At 33.2% G+C, this 13,046-nt stretch overlaps 1 protein-coding gene across 2 annotated transcripts in view; it reads right to left on the bottom strand.

The window, feature by feature from the left end:
* Positions 1 to 13,046, bottom strand: part of ESCO1 (establishment of sister chromatid cohesion N-acetyltransferase 1) — a 28,274-nt gene that overhangs the window by 3,553 nt on the left and 11,675 nt on the right. Inside the window, exons 4-10 of one of the 2 annotated variants that reach the window (XR_313302.2) lie at positions 12,230 to 12,344; positions 11,143 to 11,203; positions 9,714 to 9,828; positions 7,625 to 7,756; positions 4,658 to 4,781; positions 4,022 to 4,111; positions 945 to 1,028 (exon numbers count right to left, since the gene is read on the bottom strand). Coding sequence is in view for 1 of the 2 variants with exons in the window: in XM_005861603.2 (XP_005861665.1) it covers positions 885 to 1,028; positions 4,022 to 4,111; positions 7,625 to 7,756; positions 9,714 to 9,828; positions 11,143 to 11,203; positions 12,230 to 12,344 (657 nt within the window). In the remaining variant the exon portion in view is untranslated. Of the gene's footprint in view, positions 1 to 884; positions 1,029 to 4,021; positions 4,112 to 4,657; positions 4,782 to 7,624; positions 7,757 to 9,713; positions 9,829 to 11,142; positions 11,204 to 12,229; positions 12,345 to 13,046 lie in introns of those variants that run through there. The other variant, XM_005861603.2, reaches the window with a different exon arrangement.

The following is a 13,046-nucleotide window of genomic DNA, read 5'->3' as shown; positions in this document are numbered from 1 at the left end:
AAAATTTCATGATGAAGTACACCTTTGCAAGCAACCTAAAAGATACCAACTGAATAGAAGTCAAATTCAATAAGTATTGAATTCATCAGTAAGAACTCAGCTAAAAAGAGACAAGTTTCAAATGGGGTATGCCTCAAAGTGAGCATGATTAAGGAGAGTTCAGAATCTTTTGTTTTCTTAAGTTAGTCTGTTACTACTTAACTCTCATAATGTGAACATATTCCTTTTACTGATTTTACTGCTTGTGTTTTTGTACAATTTAGATCCTAAATGCAAGCCAACTCATCATCTAGATTTCAACCAAAGAAGTGGTGACCTATTTTGGAGGTGGGCAACTTGTTATAAAAGGCCATCTGGTCTCTCTTGCAACTATTTAACTCAATCTTTGTAGTGTGAAAGAAACCACAGACAATATGTAAGTAAATGGGCATGGCTATGTTACCATAAAAGTTTATTTACAGAAACATGTAATACTCTTTGTAATAATTTAAGCAATAAAAATATATATTTTAAAAAAAAAAAAAGTTTATTTACAAAAACAGACTGGATTTTGACCTAGAGCTATAGTTTTCCAACTCTTTATTCCAATACAGAAGGGACTAATTGGTACAGACATTACATTAGTATCCAACGTGGAAACTTCCTAAATAAAATTTAGAAGTATTTTTGATTTATACAATTTTTATCTTACATACTTGACTTGAGAAACTAATACCCACTGAAAATACAGCTCTATTGTTGTAAAGAATAACACACAGAAATTTTGCATTCACACTCTTCCTTACATTAAATGTTCATAAATTTACTAGGATTATGTTATTCAAGATTACATAATAAACTCTTTAAATGTCAAACTATATATGAACACTCTAAAAATCACTTACCCATTGGATATGTTCTGCAATTAGACAGCCAACTACTTTCTTGTCATTAGAAATAAAGAGAAGAGTTTTAGTTCTGGAATAGCACATTAGTGGAGCCTGCTGGAAACCTAAATCATTATCAACCATCTCTCTAATTTCGTCAACCTGTCAAGTAAAGAACAATATTTAAAAAAAAAATAATGAAAGCATTGTATATATGTAAAAATATACAATTTCAAGTCAATAAGTTGAGTATATCATTCTGAGGACATCCTCTAATGCAGCGGTTCTCAACTTGTGGGTCACGACCCCTTTGGGAGTCAAACAACCCTTTCACAGGGGTTGCCTAAGACCATCAGAAAACACATATTGAATATATAATTACATATTGTTTTTGTGATTAATCACTATGCTTTAATTATGTTCAATTTGTAACAATGAAAATACATCCTGCATATCAGATATTTACATTACGATTCATAACAGTAGCAAAATGACAGTTATGAAGTAGCAACGAAAATAATTTTATGGTTGGGGGTCACCACAACATGAGGAACTATATTAAAGGGTCGCGGCATTAGGAAGGTTGAGAACCACTGCTCTAATGAGTTCTTTTGAATGACTGTGCTACCAACTGTTTTTTAAACCCTGTGGACCAACTTACAAAATGAGGGGGAAAACTGCAGAGTGATGCTAAGCCCAGTTTAGGGAACAAGAAAAATGAGAGGTCCTATAATAGGCAATGAAAACATTAAGGCTTCCCATTAAGAAGCATCACAGAGAGAACTTCACTGGAATGTTAGCCAGGAAAGCCACTTTCCTTTCCAAGCCTTAACTAGTACTCTCATCAGTAAAATGAAGTGGGCACAGAGAAAAGAAACACATTTACTCATTAACCATTTATAGGCCAGACATTATGCAAAGTTATGAATATTATCTCACTTAAATCCAACATCTCTTAGAGGTCTATGGTTCCTCACTTTACTTATGGAAGCAATAAAATTCAAAATTAAGCAACTTTCCCATATCAGATACTGAACATCTAGAAAATCAAGGAGCAGGGATTTGAACCCCTAATATTAATATGGCATCAAACTGTGCTTCCTTTAGTTTACCTCCTAGAACTGTGGTCAAAGTCAATGATAAGCTCAAACCTTTGTAGGAACTCAAAGTCCAGATTTTTGTAGGCACTTAAAGATTAGTATCTTTTCCAGTTACAAAATAATCTGCAAATATTCAGTCCACTAAACATGGATTTGTGCTACTAAATTTAAAATGCAAATAACCCCTAAAAGGGTTAAATATTCACATCTCTGAGTTACAGAATACCATATAATACAGCCCTTATTTAATGATTAATGATGAAAACCCAACTCCTATTCCTGGAACAGTATCTCACAACTCCTGATTTGATTCCTAAAAGTAAATGACTCACAATACCCTAGATTTTAATTTTTAGCCTATTATGGGTTATTAACTAGTAACATACTGAATTGTAGGTTAAGATTTTGCCCTGAGAAACTAAAGAGGAAATTAGCATTTACTGAGGAGTCTTACTAATAAGAAAAGTCTGGATGCCATATATGATTATTTAGCAAAGTTCCCACTGTGTGTTTCTAAATGATCATATTTGGAATTCCAAAATTTCCATAATTTGATTTTCATTAAGTCAATCATTAATCCAACATTAATTCAACAAGTATTTGTTTTTATGCAAGGATCAATGTTTCAAAGACAGGTGGCATATTTACATGTCATTCTAAATGCTAGTCTATACTTGTTAGGCAGTGGTAAAATGGAAGTTTATTTGGGCATCTGGGATTGTCCAGTCATATATACAGTGTTATCTGAAAAGTCAGGAACCACAGGATAAACTTTAAGTAGAATGTCAGCTAAATTTTCAAATAATAGGTTCAAAGTATTTTCCTTACTCTCCTTTTTAGGTGAAGTATTCCTAAATTTAAAGAGGTCCCATTGTTAACCTTTAAAAAAAGTGTATTATTTTCCTTTTATTTCTAGAAATTCTGGACACAGTCTAGTGCAGCCGTGGGCAAACTACGGCCCGCGGGCCGGATCCAGTCCGTTTGAAATGAATAAAACTAAAAAAAAAAAAGACCGTACCCTTTTATGTAATGATGTTTACTTTGAATTTATATTAGTTCACACAAACACTCCATCCATGCTTTTGTTCCAGCCCTCCGGTCCAGTTTAAGAACCCATTGTGGCCCTCGAGTCAAAAAGTTTGCCCACCCCTGGTCTAGTGTAATTAAGCTTTTCAAATAAATGCCTGGACTCATTGCTTTACATTATGAGGAAATTTCTGGAGATTGAAGAAAAACATGTTGAATATATTATTTGAAACATAATTAACATATTACTTAAAATAAGTTTATCCTATTGTTCCCTGACTTGTAAGATATTCTATAAAATGAAATGGTTCCAGATTTCATTATTTCTCTGGTTCATTTCTTTGAACCCTTAAAATATAGAATTCTAAGTTGCACTAAAACTTGGCTCACACTAGATATGAGGATTAAGTTTGCTATATTATACAGGGTTGGTAAAAGTAGATTTATAGTTGTTCGTACAGAAAATACAATGATAAGTAATAATACAAGAATAAACTCTGTGTTTCCCATACTCACAACTAAAAACCTATTTTTGGCCCACTCTGTATTTACCAGATCAAATGTATCTTGTTCTTTTTCTCTTAACATATGACTATCTCATGCTTAATTTCAGAATTACTAAAACCTACTACTAGATTCCCTCTGCAATAAGTTTTTATTTAGAAATCTATTCTCAGAGTGAAAATTCACATTTATTAATTTTGTTTTCTAAATTATGATTCAAATTTCAATTTTAATCCTGATTCTTAAAATTTGTGAGGCATTATTAATTAACTAGCATGCTTTCTGTACCATCACTCAAATTACTGATAATATAGAATAGTAATCAAGTCACTGAAAATTCAGTTCATATGTGCTGGACACACTACAGTTTAACCATGATTTTTTAGTTGAGTTTTATTCTTTAAATGCTTATTTCTTGTTTTCAGAATTGGGGTTTAAATGTGCTATGCTAGAATGTGTTATTCTCTTAAAATTAGCTGCAAAATTATTTTAGCCATTCTACAAGAAATTTCACTAGAAATTTACCTTTTTCAGGGCATACTTTGGGTCTTCAGGAAGAACCATTATTATCCTGCCATCAGGATATTCAGCCAAAATCCTTTCTTTTTTCCAGCCCTAGATTAAAACAAAAGAAGAAGAAATTTTATGTACATTTCATTCATCATATTCATGTACAAGAAGAAAAAATATCAATGTGTCTAAAAATTGCAAACATGAAAAAATTATATGCTTATTAATGTTTAACTAATGACAAGATAAATCAGCAATTTTGTTAAGCATACAATAGGTACAATGCAAGCTAATATCTTTATACTACTCACACAGAGATACCACAAGGCTATTTTTAATTTATCATTTCCCATTTAATTAATTTTGAAAATCACACACCAAAAGCAAGCCCCTTAAAAGTCAATGATTCCCAGAACCTAAAAGATAACTCTCCTAGTTTCTTGATAAAAGAAATAAACTCAAATTTCTTTGGAACATGGTTACCTCCACAAACACACACTCATGGTTTTATGTCTAGCATGCCAAAGACCTCCAGGAGGTTTTAAATGAACTGATTTGCATGCAGTAGCCCAACATGTAAGGAATAAGTGTTTATTCTTATTGGTCACAACTATCAAAGTCACAAGAAGGAGACTGTAAAAATATAACTACCTTCTAAGAATCTAATAGGGAAGGAGAGGCTACGTTGTGTGTATCTGAAGTTAAACATACTCAAAAAAAGAGAGGTAATAAACTCTTCTTCAGATCCACACTCGTGGTGATTAATGAGCAGAACCTGCATGAAAAACAAAACAAAACAAAAGCCACTTAAATCTAGTAAGATGGGACTGAACCAGAGGTTAAAACTAGGAGCTTTAAATAATAAGCACAGAAGGAATGAGCTTAACTGGTTGTTCCAGTTGTCTTACCCAACCAACTTCACATGAAAAAGCCTTTCAAGAAGTAATATGTACTTCTGAAGCATTAAGAGGCTCCTTCCTAAATAGTTTCTAATAAATCAGATAAAATGCATTTCCTCAAATGGTGTCAATGAGGCAGATGAGTACAATGAAGGAATAAAGAGTGCACCATCACTCTCTCCCCAACCCCAAACCAAAGAGGATAAAGAAAAGGAAATATATTAGTCAACCAAAAATGGGTTCTATGAGAATCACTTTCTACTATAACTATTAATTTTAATAATATTTTAATCTTTTGAAAACAGGTCTTTGGCCATTTTTAACTATCATAGACATTTACCATGTCTAAAGGAAAAATTTTACCCTAAGGAAAAGCTACTTAACTTATTTTTCTAAAGAATGTGTAATTAAAAATTTAAAAGAAAAACTCATTGTTCTCATTTATTCTGTTTTTAAGTAGAACAAACCTTTATTTCAGGTCCCTGAATACTGTCTATTTAAAATGAATTAAAGCCAGAGCACCCCCAATGACTTATTTTCTATGTGCTTCTCTCCAAGAAACAAACACAACAGATAATTGGCATTAAAAATATTTAGATGTTTTGTCAAACACTTAAGAGTGCTTAATATTCACCCTAGTTGGTTTGGCTCAGTGGAGCATCCGCCTGTGGACTGAAGGGTCCCAGGTTCGATTCCGGTCAAGAGCATATGCCCAATTTGCGGGCTCAATCCCCAGTAGGGGGCGTGCAGGAGGCAGCCGATCAATGATTCTCTCTCATCACTGATGTTTCTATCTCTCTCCCTCTCCCTTCTTCTCTGAAATCAATAAAAATATGTTTTTTAAAAAAAGAGTGCTTAATATTCAATTATATCTTAACAAAAAAGAAAAAGACTGCTTAATGCTAAAGCACAATACTAGATACCCAATACAAGTGGTTAATGTCACAAACTATAATCCAGAGCTGTGAGCACAGCAGAACATCTTTAATATAGGTATGTTTTTGTTCTCTCTCCATACACTAAAAAAAAAAAAAAAAAAAAAAAAAAGCTACAATGTTTTGGAGGAGTTTCTACCTTAGACTCTATGTTTACCTACATTTGAAAAAAGCGAAAGATAAGAATAATAACCTTGATGTTAGCAAAGGATGGCCAACTGCTAAACTCAATTCCTTCTCTTAAGTTTATTTCAAAAATAAATAACCCATAGCTCTGTCCCATCAAGGGAGAAGGGGGAGAAGGAGGGAAACTGGGGCAGAAATCAATTTTCCAAAAATTGCCACATTGCTTTACAGTTTACAAGATCTAGAATTTAATTAGAAGGTGATGACTCCATCTTGCTCCATAAACCAATTTCCCTTGGTACTGTGGAAAACAGAGTACATATTTCCTGAATTCTTCAATGTTTCTCTCAGAAATTAAGAAATTCCCCTAAGATGAAGAATTAAGCTTTTTAAACCTAATCTCTTATAATTTTAGGAAACTGATGGCAATAATCAAATAATGTAAATTGAGCATTTAATTTAAATTAACTCCTATCAGATTCACATGTGTAAAATAAACTGTAATATTTTTACCCCAGAAGTACTCTATAATTTAGCTACCCGATATAACTGTTTTTCTTTTCAAATTGTAAGGATATTAATATAGTCAAAATGGAAAAATACAAATTTCAAATGAAAAGCCAATATCTAAGCTATAAATATTCTATGTCCATACACCTTATATTTTATTTAGTTAAGTGGTAGGAGGGGGGTGGTGCAGAAAAGGCAGATGAAATAAGGAATATAAAGGATCGCCACAGTAAGGAACTATAAAAAAGAAAACCCCATATATCTTGGGTAGAGTGACTGGATAAATGAAACAATTAATATGAACCCCTCAACCAAAGATAAGAATACAAATTTAACTAAAGTCAAGAAAAACCTTTAAATAATTCAGCATCTGGTACATATGTATAAAAAGCCTACATGAAATGAATTGGTGAACTCAGTTCAGATATCCTGGAGGTCTTATTAATGTGAAGGTAACATGTATAGAACAGAAATATATTCCATTTCAGGTAGATTCCATTTCAGATACAGGTAAACAGCAATTACATTAAATTACTATTTTCATAAAATATCTAAAATGGTTCAAAATTATTGAAAACTTTGCTATTTACAGAAACAAATATTTAATAATACCCATTATACCTCAAGTGCACATACATTAAAAAATATGTACTAAAACATTTACTTTGTGGGATCTTTTTTAGTATATTACAAAATCTGAGGTCTTAACTTTCTTTTTTAATTTGATAAAGAAAACCTCTCATAATAGCAAATAAGAGAGAAGGCAAAGGAAACCATCTATTTGGTATAATATATATCACCATGAATCCCCAAGTAAAAATATTATGTCGAGCCATATAATATTAAACTGACTGATCAATAGCTAATAATTATTAAAATCAAAAGAAACTTTAAAAATACTCTTGAATAGCATTACTTGTTAGAAGAGATACATTAACTACCTTAAAAATACAACTTAAATTAAAAATCCCACAACATAAACCAGACAAATTAGCTGGTTTTTATGTTTGGCTTTGTTTTAAAATAAGCCAGTACATATACAAAGGCTCTGTATATAGTATCATTTCCAAAAAATGGAAAATTTTCAGACTTAAATTTGGCTGTTCATCTCTTTAAAATCTGTTTTAGAAGGCATGAATTCCACTTACCACATATTTTACAGCACTTATAAACTGGTTGTGGAAGAGCAGATGCTGTGTTTCATCTTCAGGATTTGAAGCTGTGTAAAGCATGCCACAAACATTACAGGAAACTGCTCCAAATCTTTTTTGTCCTGCATCCTATTTATAAAAACAAACAAAAGAGTTTTGTCCTTCCAAAAGAATAATTCTAGAACATTAGCCTCTATACTTGTCACATAAAGTGAGAAGTATTTTATCTACAATAAATAATACACAATGATGATTACAAAAATAAAGATGTATTCTTTGAACTACGTGCAATTTTTTCGAGAACTGTTCCACTTAGGAATTTGATCACTCACTCCACAGCATTTAATAACAAATGAAAGGAACTGAGAAATATCTTTAACACTACAATCTTGTTCCTAAAGCCCAAAATAGCAAAATACTCTACAAATGAGAATATATACTTTTATCTGGAATATTTATACTGCTAAAGTTTAGAGAAAATAGTGCTTTATACTCTTTTTAATGCCTTGTCTGTTCTCTTTAATGGTTTTATTCTAGTTTGTAGATATTAAAGAGTATTTTGATGTCACCCGAAACTCTTGAGAAAAGGTAAAATTAATTTTTTCCTATTATCTATTACATAAGTACCAAAGACTAACTACAATCAACTATGATCCAGTAAATCATGCTTGTACTGTATGTTTACCAAATGTTTTCTATTCTTGGTCTTATTCAACAAGAAAATTTCAGCAATAAGATCTAACTTTAAGAATAAAATGAAAATAATCCTTTTACTCTTTCTATTCTAAAACTATGCAATTTGAACTAATTACTGGAAAAAAATCTAAGATATAAGTGCTCACTCGTTCAAATTATATCTTTAGTCAATCAAAATATCTCCCTCTTTTCCACCTTATAACCAAATTGTAAAGTACCCATGTTCTGCCCTAGCTGGTTTGGCTCAGTGGATAGAGCGTTGGCCTGCGGACTGAAGGGTCCCAGGTTCAATTCCAGTCAAGGGTACATGCCGGGATTGCGGGCTCGATCCCCAGTAGGGGGTGTGCAGGAAGAAGCCGATCAATGATTCTCTCTCATCATTGATGTTTCTATCTCTCTTCCTCTCCCTTCCTCTCTGAAATCAATAAAAATATATTTAAAAGAAATAATTTTTTAAAAAATAAAGTAGCCATGTTCTATTTCAAGTTAACTATTGGTTTATCTTCCTGTAAAATGTAGTTGTAAAATTATAATGTATAATGTGCTAAAATATAGGTATTTTGAAAATCATTTTATGTATTAAGCTCCATGTTTTAATATTTAAACTAACTACTAAAAGACAGATCAAGTGATATATTTCAGAAAGTAATAAATATAAAGTATCAGTATGTTATAAATCAAACTAGAAATATAGCCCACTGGTGTGACTCAGAGGTTGAGCGTTAACCTATGAACCAGGAGGTCACAGTTCAATTCCCAGTCAGGGCACATGCCCGGGTTGCAGGCTCGATCCCCAGGGACATGCAGGAGGCAGCCGTTCAGTGATTCTCTCTTTGATGTTTCTATTTCTCTCTCTCTTTCCCTTCCTCTCTGAAATCAATAAAATTTATAAAAACAAAGGCACACACTTCATTAAGAAGAAAAAAGAAATATATAAATTTGAATTTGTTTTTAATTCTCTCCAGAGGATATGTTTAGAGAGAGGACAGGGAGGGAGAGACAGTAACACAGAGAAACATTGATGTGAGCGAGAAATATCCATCAGTTGCCCCTCATATGCACCCTGACCAGGGATTGAACCCACAACCTAGGTATGTGCTCTGACTGAGAATTGAAACCACAACCTTTTGGTGTACGTGACAATGTTCCAACCAACTGAGTCGCTCGGCCAGGGCAAATTTAAATTTTATTCTTTATTATGATAGACTCACTATTTGAGGATGGGGAGGGGGGAATTTGTAATGATATCAGGAATATTTCCATAATGAAGATTTATGGTGACAAAAAAAGAGGCTCTTTAGAAAAAGAGAATGAATTTATTCTTTAACAATGTGCATAAATAAAATGTTTACGACAATACTTTACCAAAAAGGTCAAGTTATATACTTACTATGATCAACTGTTTTTCATCAGCTTTCTCTGCTTCTTTTAATTTCAAATCCTTTGGAATTGTTATCTCCAAATGGGAATTACATTTGAGCCAAGAATGATTTGGTGGTGTTTCCCTTTAAAAAAACAAAAACAAAAACAAACTAGTAAATGTTATAGATCTGTATCACTTCAAATTATTGAAAGGAAAAAAATAACTTATTTTCTATGCAACACTGACAAATTTCAACTCCAAGGAGAAAAAAACTTAACATTTTAAAAATCAGGAATGGAAAACCAAGAACACTATTAAGTTTCAACAAATAAACAAAAACTGCAGCTCCTACTATAGTTTCAATAAGTTTTATAATTTTAGCCATCTGAGTCACTACAGTTTGTCCTAAACACTGTTTTCAGTAATTTCTAAAGCAGTGGTCGCCAACCTTTTGGACCTCACGGACCACCTGTTGGTGACCGCTGCTCTAAAGTAAAAAAGTCAGGTTTAATTTAATTATATTAAAGACAAAACAAAAAGCTTCTGATCTACTTTAAAACTTTTACATGTTGATAATATCCAGCATTTTGAGGGGTTTGAGGAAAGGAGCTTTTTCAAACACTTGCTCCACTTTGGAGGGAAATCTGGCAATGCAGGTTAAGTCCTCTGGCTATGAAATTTATCCTAGATATAAGTCACATAGTGGGCAAAGTTATTTAATGCTTCTCATAGGACTTTTTTTTAATAGAGATAAACTGGAAACAACCAAAATGTCTATAAAGTGAAGTGTTAAATAAGGAACAAAATCTAATGTAGATTTTAAAAGAATGCAGTAAGATGGTAAAAGATGCCCCAAATACATTAACTAAAAAAACAAAAGGTATAAAATAGCATACATAAGCATAGAAAAAAAAGATATAATGAATAGAAATTTGTGAATATCACTTTCTTTCTATGTGAAAAACTAAGGGTTTACAAGCATAACTTGTTAGGGAAAAATCTCCCACACTCAAAACTTACAGGTTAAAATAAAATTCTGTAAAAAACAGGACAGCAGACCCAAAATGGAGTCCCTTATCCTAAGCGCCAAGTCATCAAATAGAAGCTTAAATACAGTTTTGGCTCTCCTAGAAATACAATTTTAAACCAATCAATCAGTAATCACTTGATCAGCACTAGTTAGGTAATCTGCCTAATATACCCCAGCCATCCCCTACGGAAAGTAACTCTGCAATAACCAACACTCCTTTTTTCTGCCAATATAACTTCCTTGTTCCCACTTCCTCTGCCTATAAAAGTCATTTTGTACAGCTCCTCAAAGCTCCTTTCTATCTGCTAGATTAAATGCTGCTCAATTCTAATTGATTTTGCTCAAATAAACTTAAATTTTTTAATATGCTTCAGTTTATCTTTTAGCTATTGTCATATTTACACTTATATTAAACTAACATCTTACCTGTTATCACTGGTCTTAGATGTTTGATTATTGAGTATATTGTGCTGTTTGGGAGTTGAACCTGTAATTTAATCAAGATAGGTTATGTATTAAGCTTTATACTAACTATCCATCTAATAGTTAAAAAATCATTCACATGCCGAAACCGGTTTGGCTCAGTGGATAGAGCGTCGGCCTGCGGACTGAAAGGTCCCAGATTCGATTCCGGTCAAGGGCATGTACCTGGGTTGCGGGCACATCCCCAGTAGGAGATGTGCAAGAGGCAGCTGATCGATGTTTCTCTCTCATCGATGTTTCTAACTCTCTATCTCTCTCCCTTCCTCTCTGTAAAAAATCAATAAAATATATTTTTTAAAAAAAATCATTCACAGAAGAAAAAAAGCTCAATATATTACATGCTTTATTTTTATTAAAGACCATTTGATAAAATTAGAGCCCCCTTTCTAGAAATTACTCTTCAGAGAAAAGGCAGAAAGGCTGTGCAGAGCCGCAAAGAGATCTAATGGTAAATTAACAGTATGCCTCTAGTTTTACCAATTACTAGAACTGAACAATACAGGAAATTGCTTAATGTCTGCATAATTATATAACCTCGAAATGGAAATAAATGAAAACATTTTTGTTTAAAGAAATTGTAGTCTCTGGCCCATCCAGTGTGGCTGGCTGGTTAAGTGTCAACTTATGAACCAAGAGGTCAGTTTGATTCGGTTCAATTCCCTGTTAGGGCACAAGCCTAGGTTGCTCAATCCCCAGTAGGGGGCATGCAGGAAGCAGCCAATTCATTAGGTACCATTTCTCCAGAGAGTAAGTCACAAACAAAACAAAAGATTTAAAATAAAACAATTTTTGGGAGGGAGTCAAAGAATCACACCTAAGTTCTTTAAACAAGTCAATCAACAAAAGCAATTATGAAAAAAAAAAAAAAGCAATTATGGTGGTGATCACACTTTTGAAAAACATTAAGCAAGCAATGGTTAAGAAGGGTTTAACAGGCCTACCTGGTAGTACATATGGTTTCCTGTTATACTGACATTAAAAAAAAATCTCTGAACATTGTGAAATCCAAGTAATATTTTCAAAGTGTTACCTGGAAATTTACTGTCCCCTGTATCAATTTTTGCTTGACTGAGCAGAGTTGAAGCAGTAGTGTTATTTTCTACTAGATTATTTTCCAGTTTAGATTCCAAATGCAGGCTGAAATTCTGAACACATAATTCAAAATGTTAATATGTGCTTTTATATCAATCTTTTAGTCTTATACTAAAACACTTTTAGTGAATCTTAGCATACTAAGAAAATTTAAGATAATTCTTTTTATTTGAAGTAATTCATCTAGACATGCCTTAAAAGTCTCTTCATGACCTCCCCACAAGCTATCCTGCCAGCATCAGCTCCCATTATTCGCCTTCATGCTACACTAAAAAACTTACTTCTCCCACAGTATATTCCATATTTGCCTGGCTCAATATTTTTTCTGAGTTTTACCTACCTAAACCTTGCCCAATACGGTAGCCACTGCCACATTTGACTATTAAGCACTTAAAATGCAGTTAGTAGACTGACTCAAGATGTTATAAATGTAAATCACACACTGGATTTTTAACAGTTACTACAAAAAAGGCAAAATATCACAATTTTTACAACTGATTGCATGTCAAAATGATAGTATATTTATACTAGTGACCTGGTGCACAGATTCGTGCACATTGAAAGGAAATTAATTAGAAGGTGGCCAGCGGGGCAGGACTGGGCGAGATGGGCCAGACACACCCTGGAGCCAACCTCCCGCAGTCCCTCCCCAGCATCTGTGGAGTTGGGGCCCCTCCGGCAGGTGGGGTCCCTCAGCCTGGCCTGCGGGGATCGGGCCAAAACCAGCTCTCCGACATACCCTGAGGGGTCCTGGA

The sequence above is a fragment of the Myotis brandtii genome, unplaced genomic scaffold (genome assembly GCF_000412655.1).
Source record: "Myotis brandtii unplaced genomic scaffold, ASM41265v1 scaffold154, whole genome shotgun sequence".
NCBI classification, from domain to species: Eukaryota; Metazoa; Chordata; class Mammalia; order Chiroptera; family Vespertilionidae; genus Myotis; species Myotis brandtii.
Note: the sequence above shows the minus strand (reverse complement) of the source record. Positions and strands in the feature narration are given on the sequence as shown.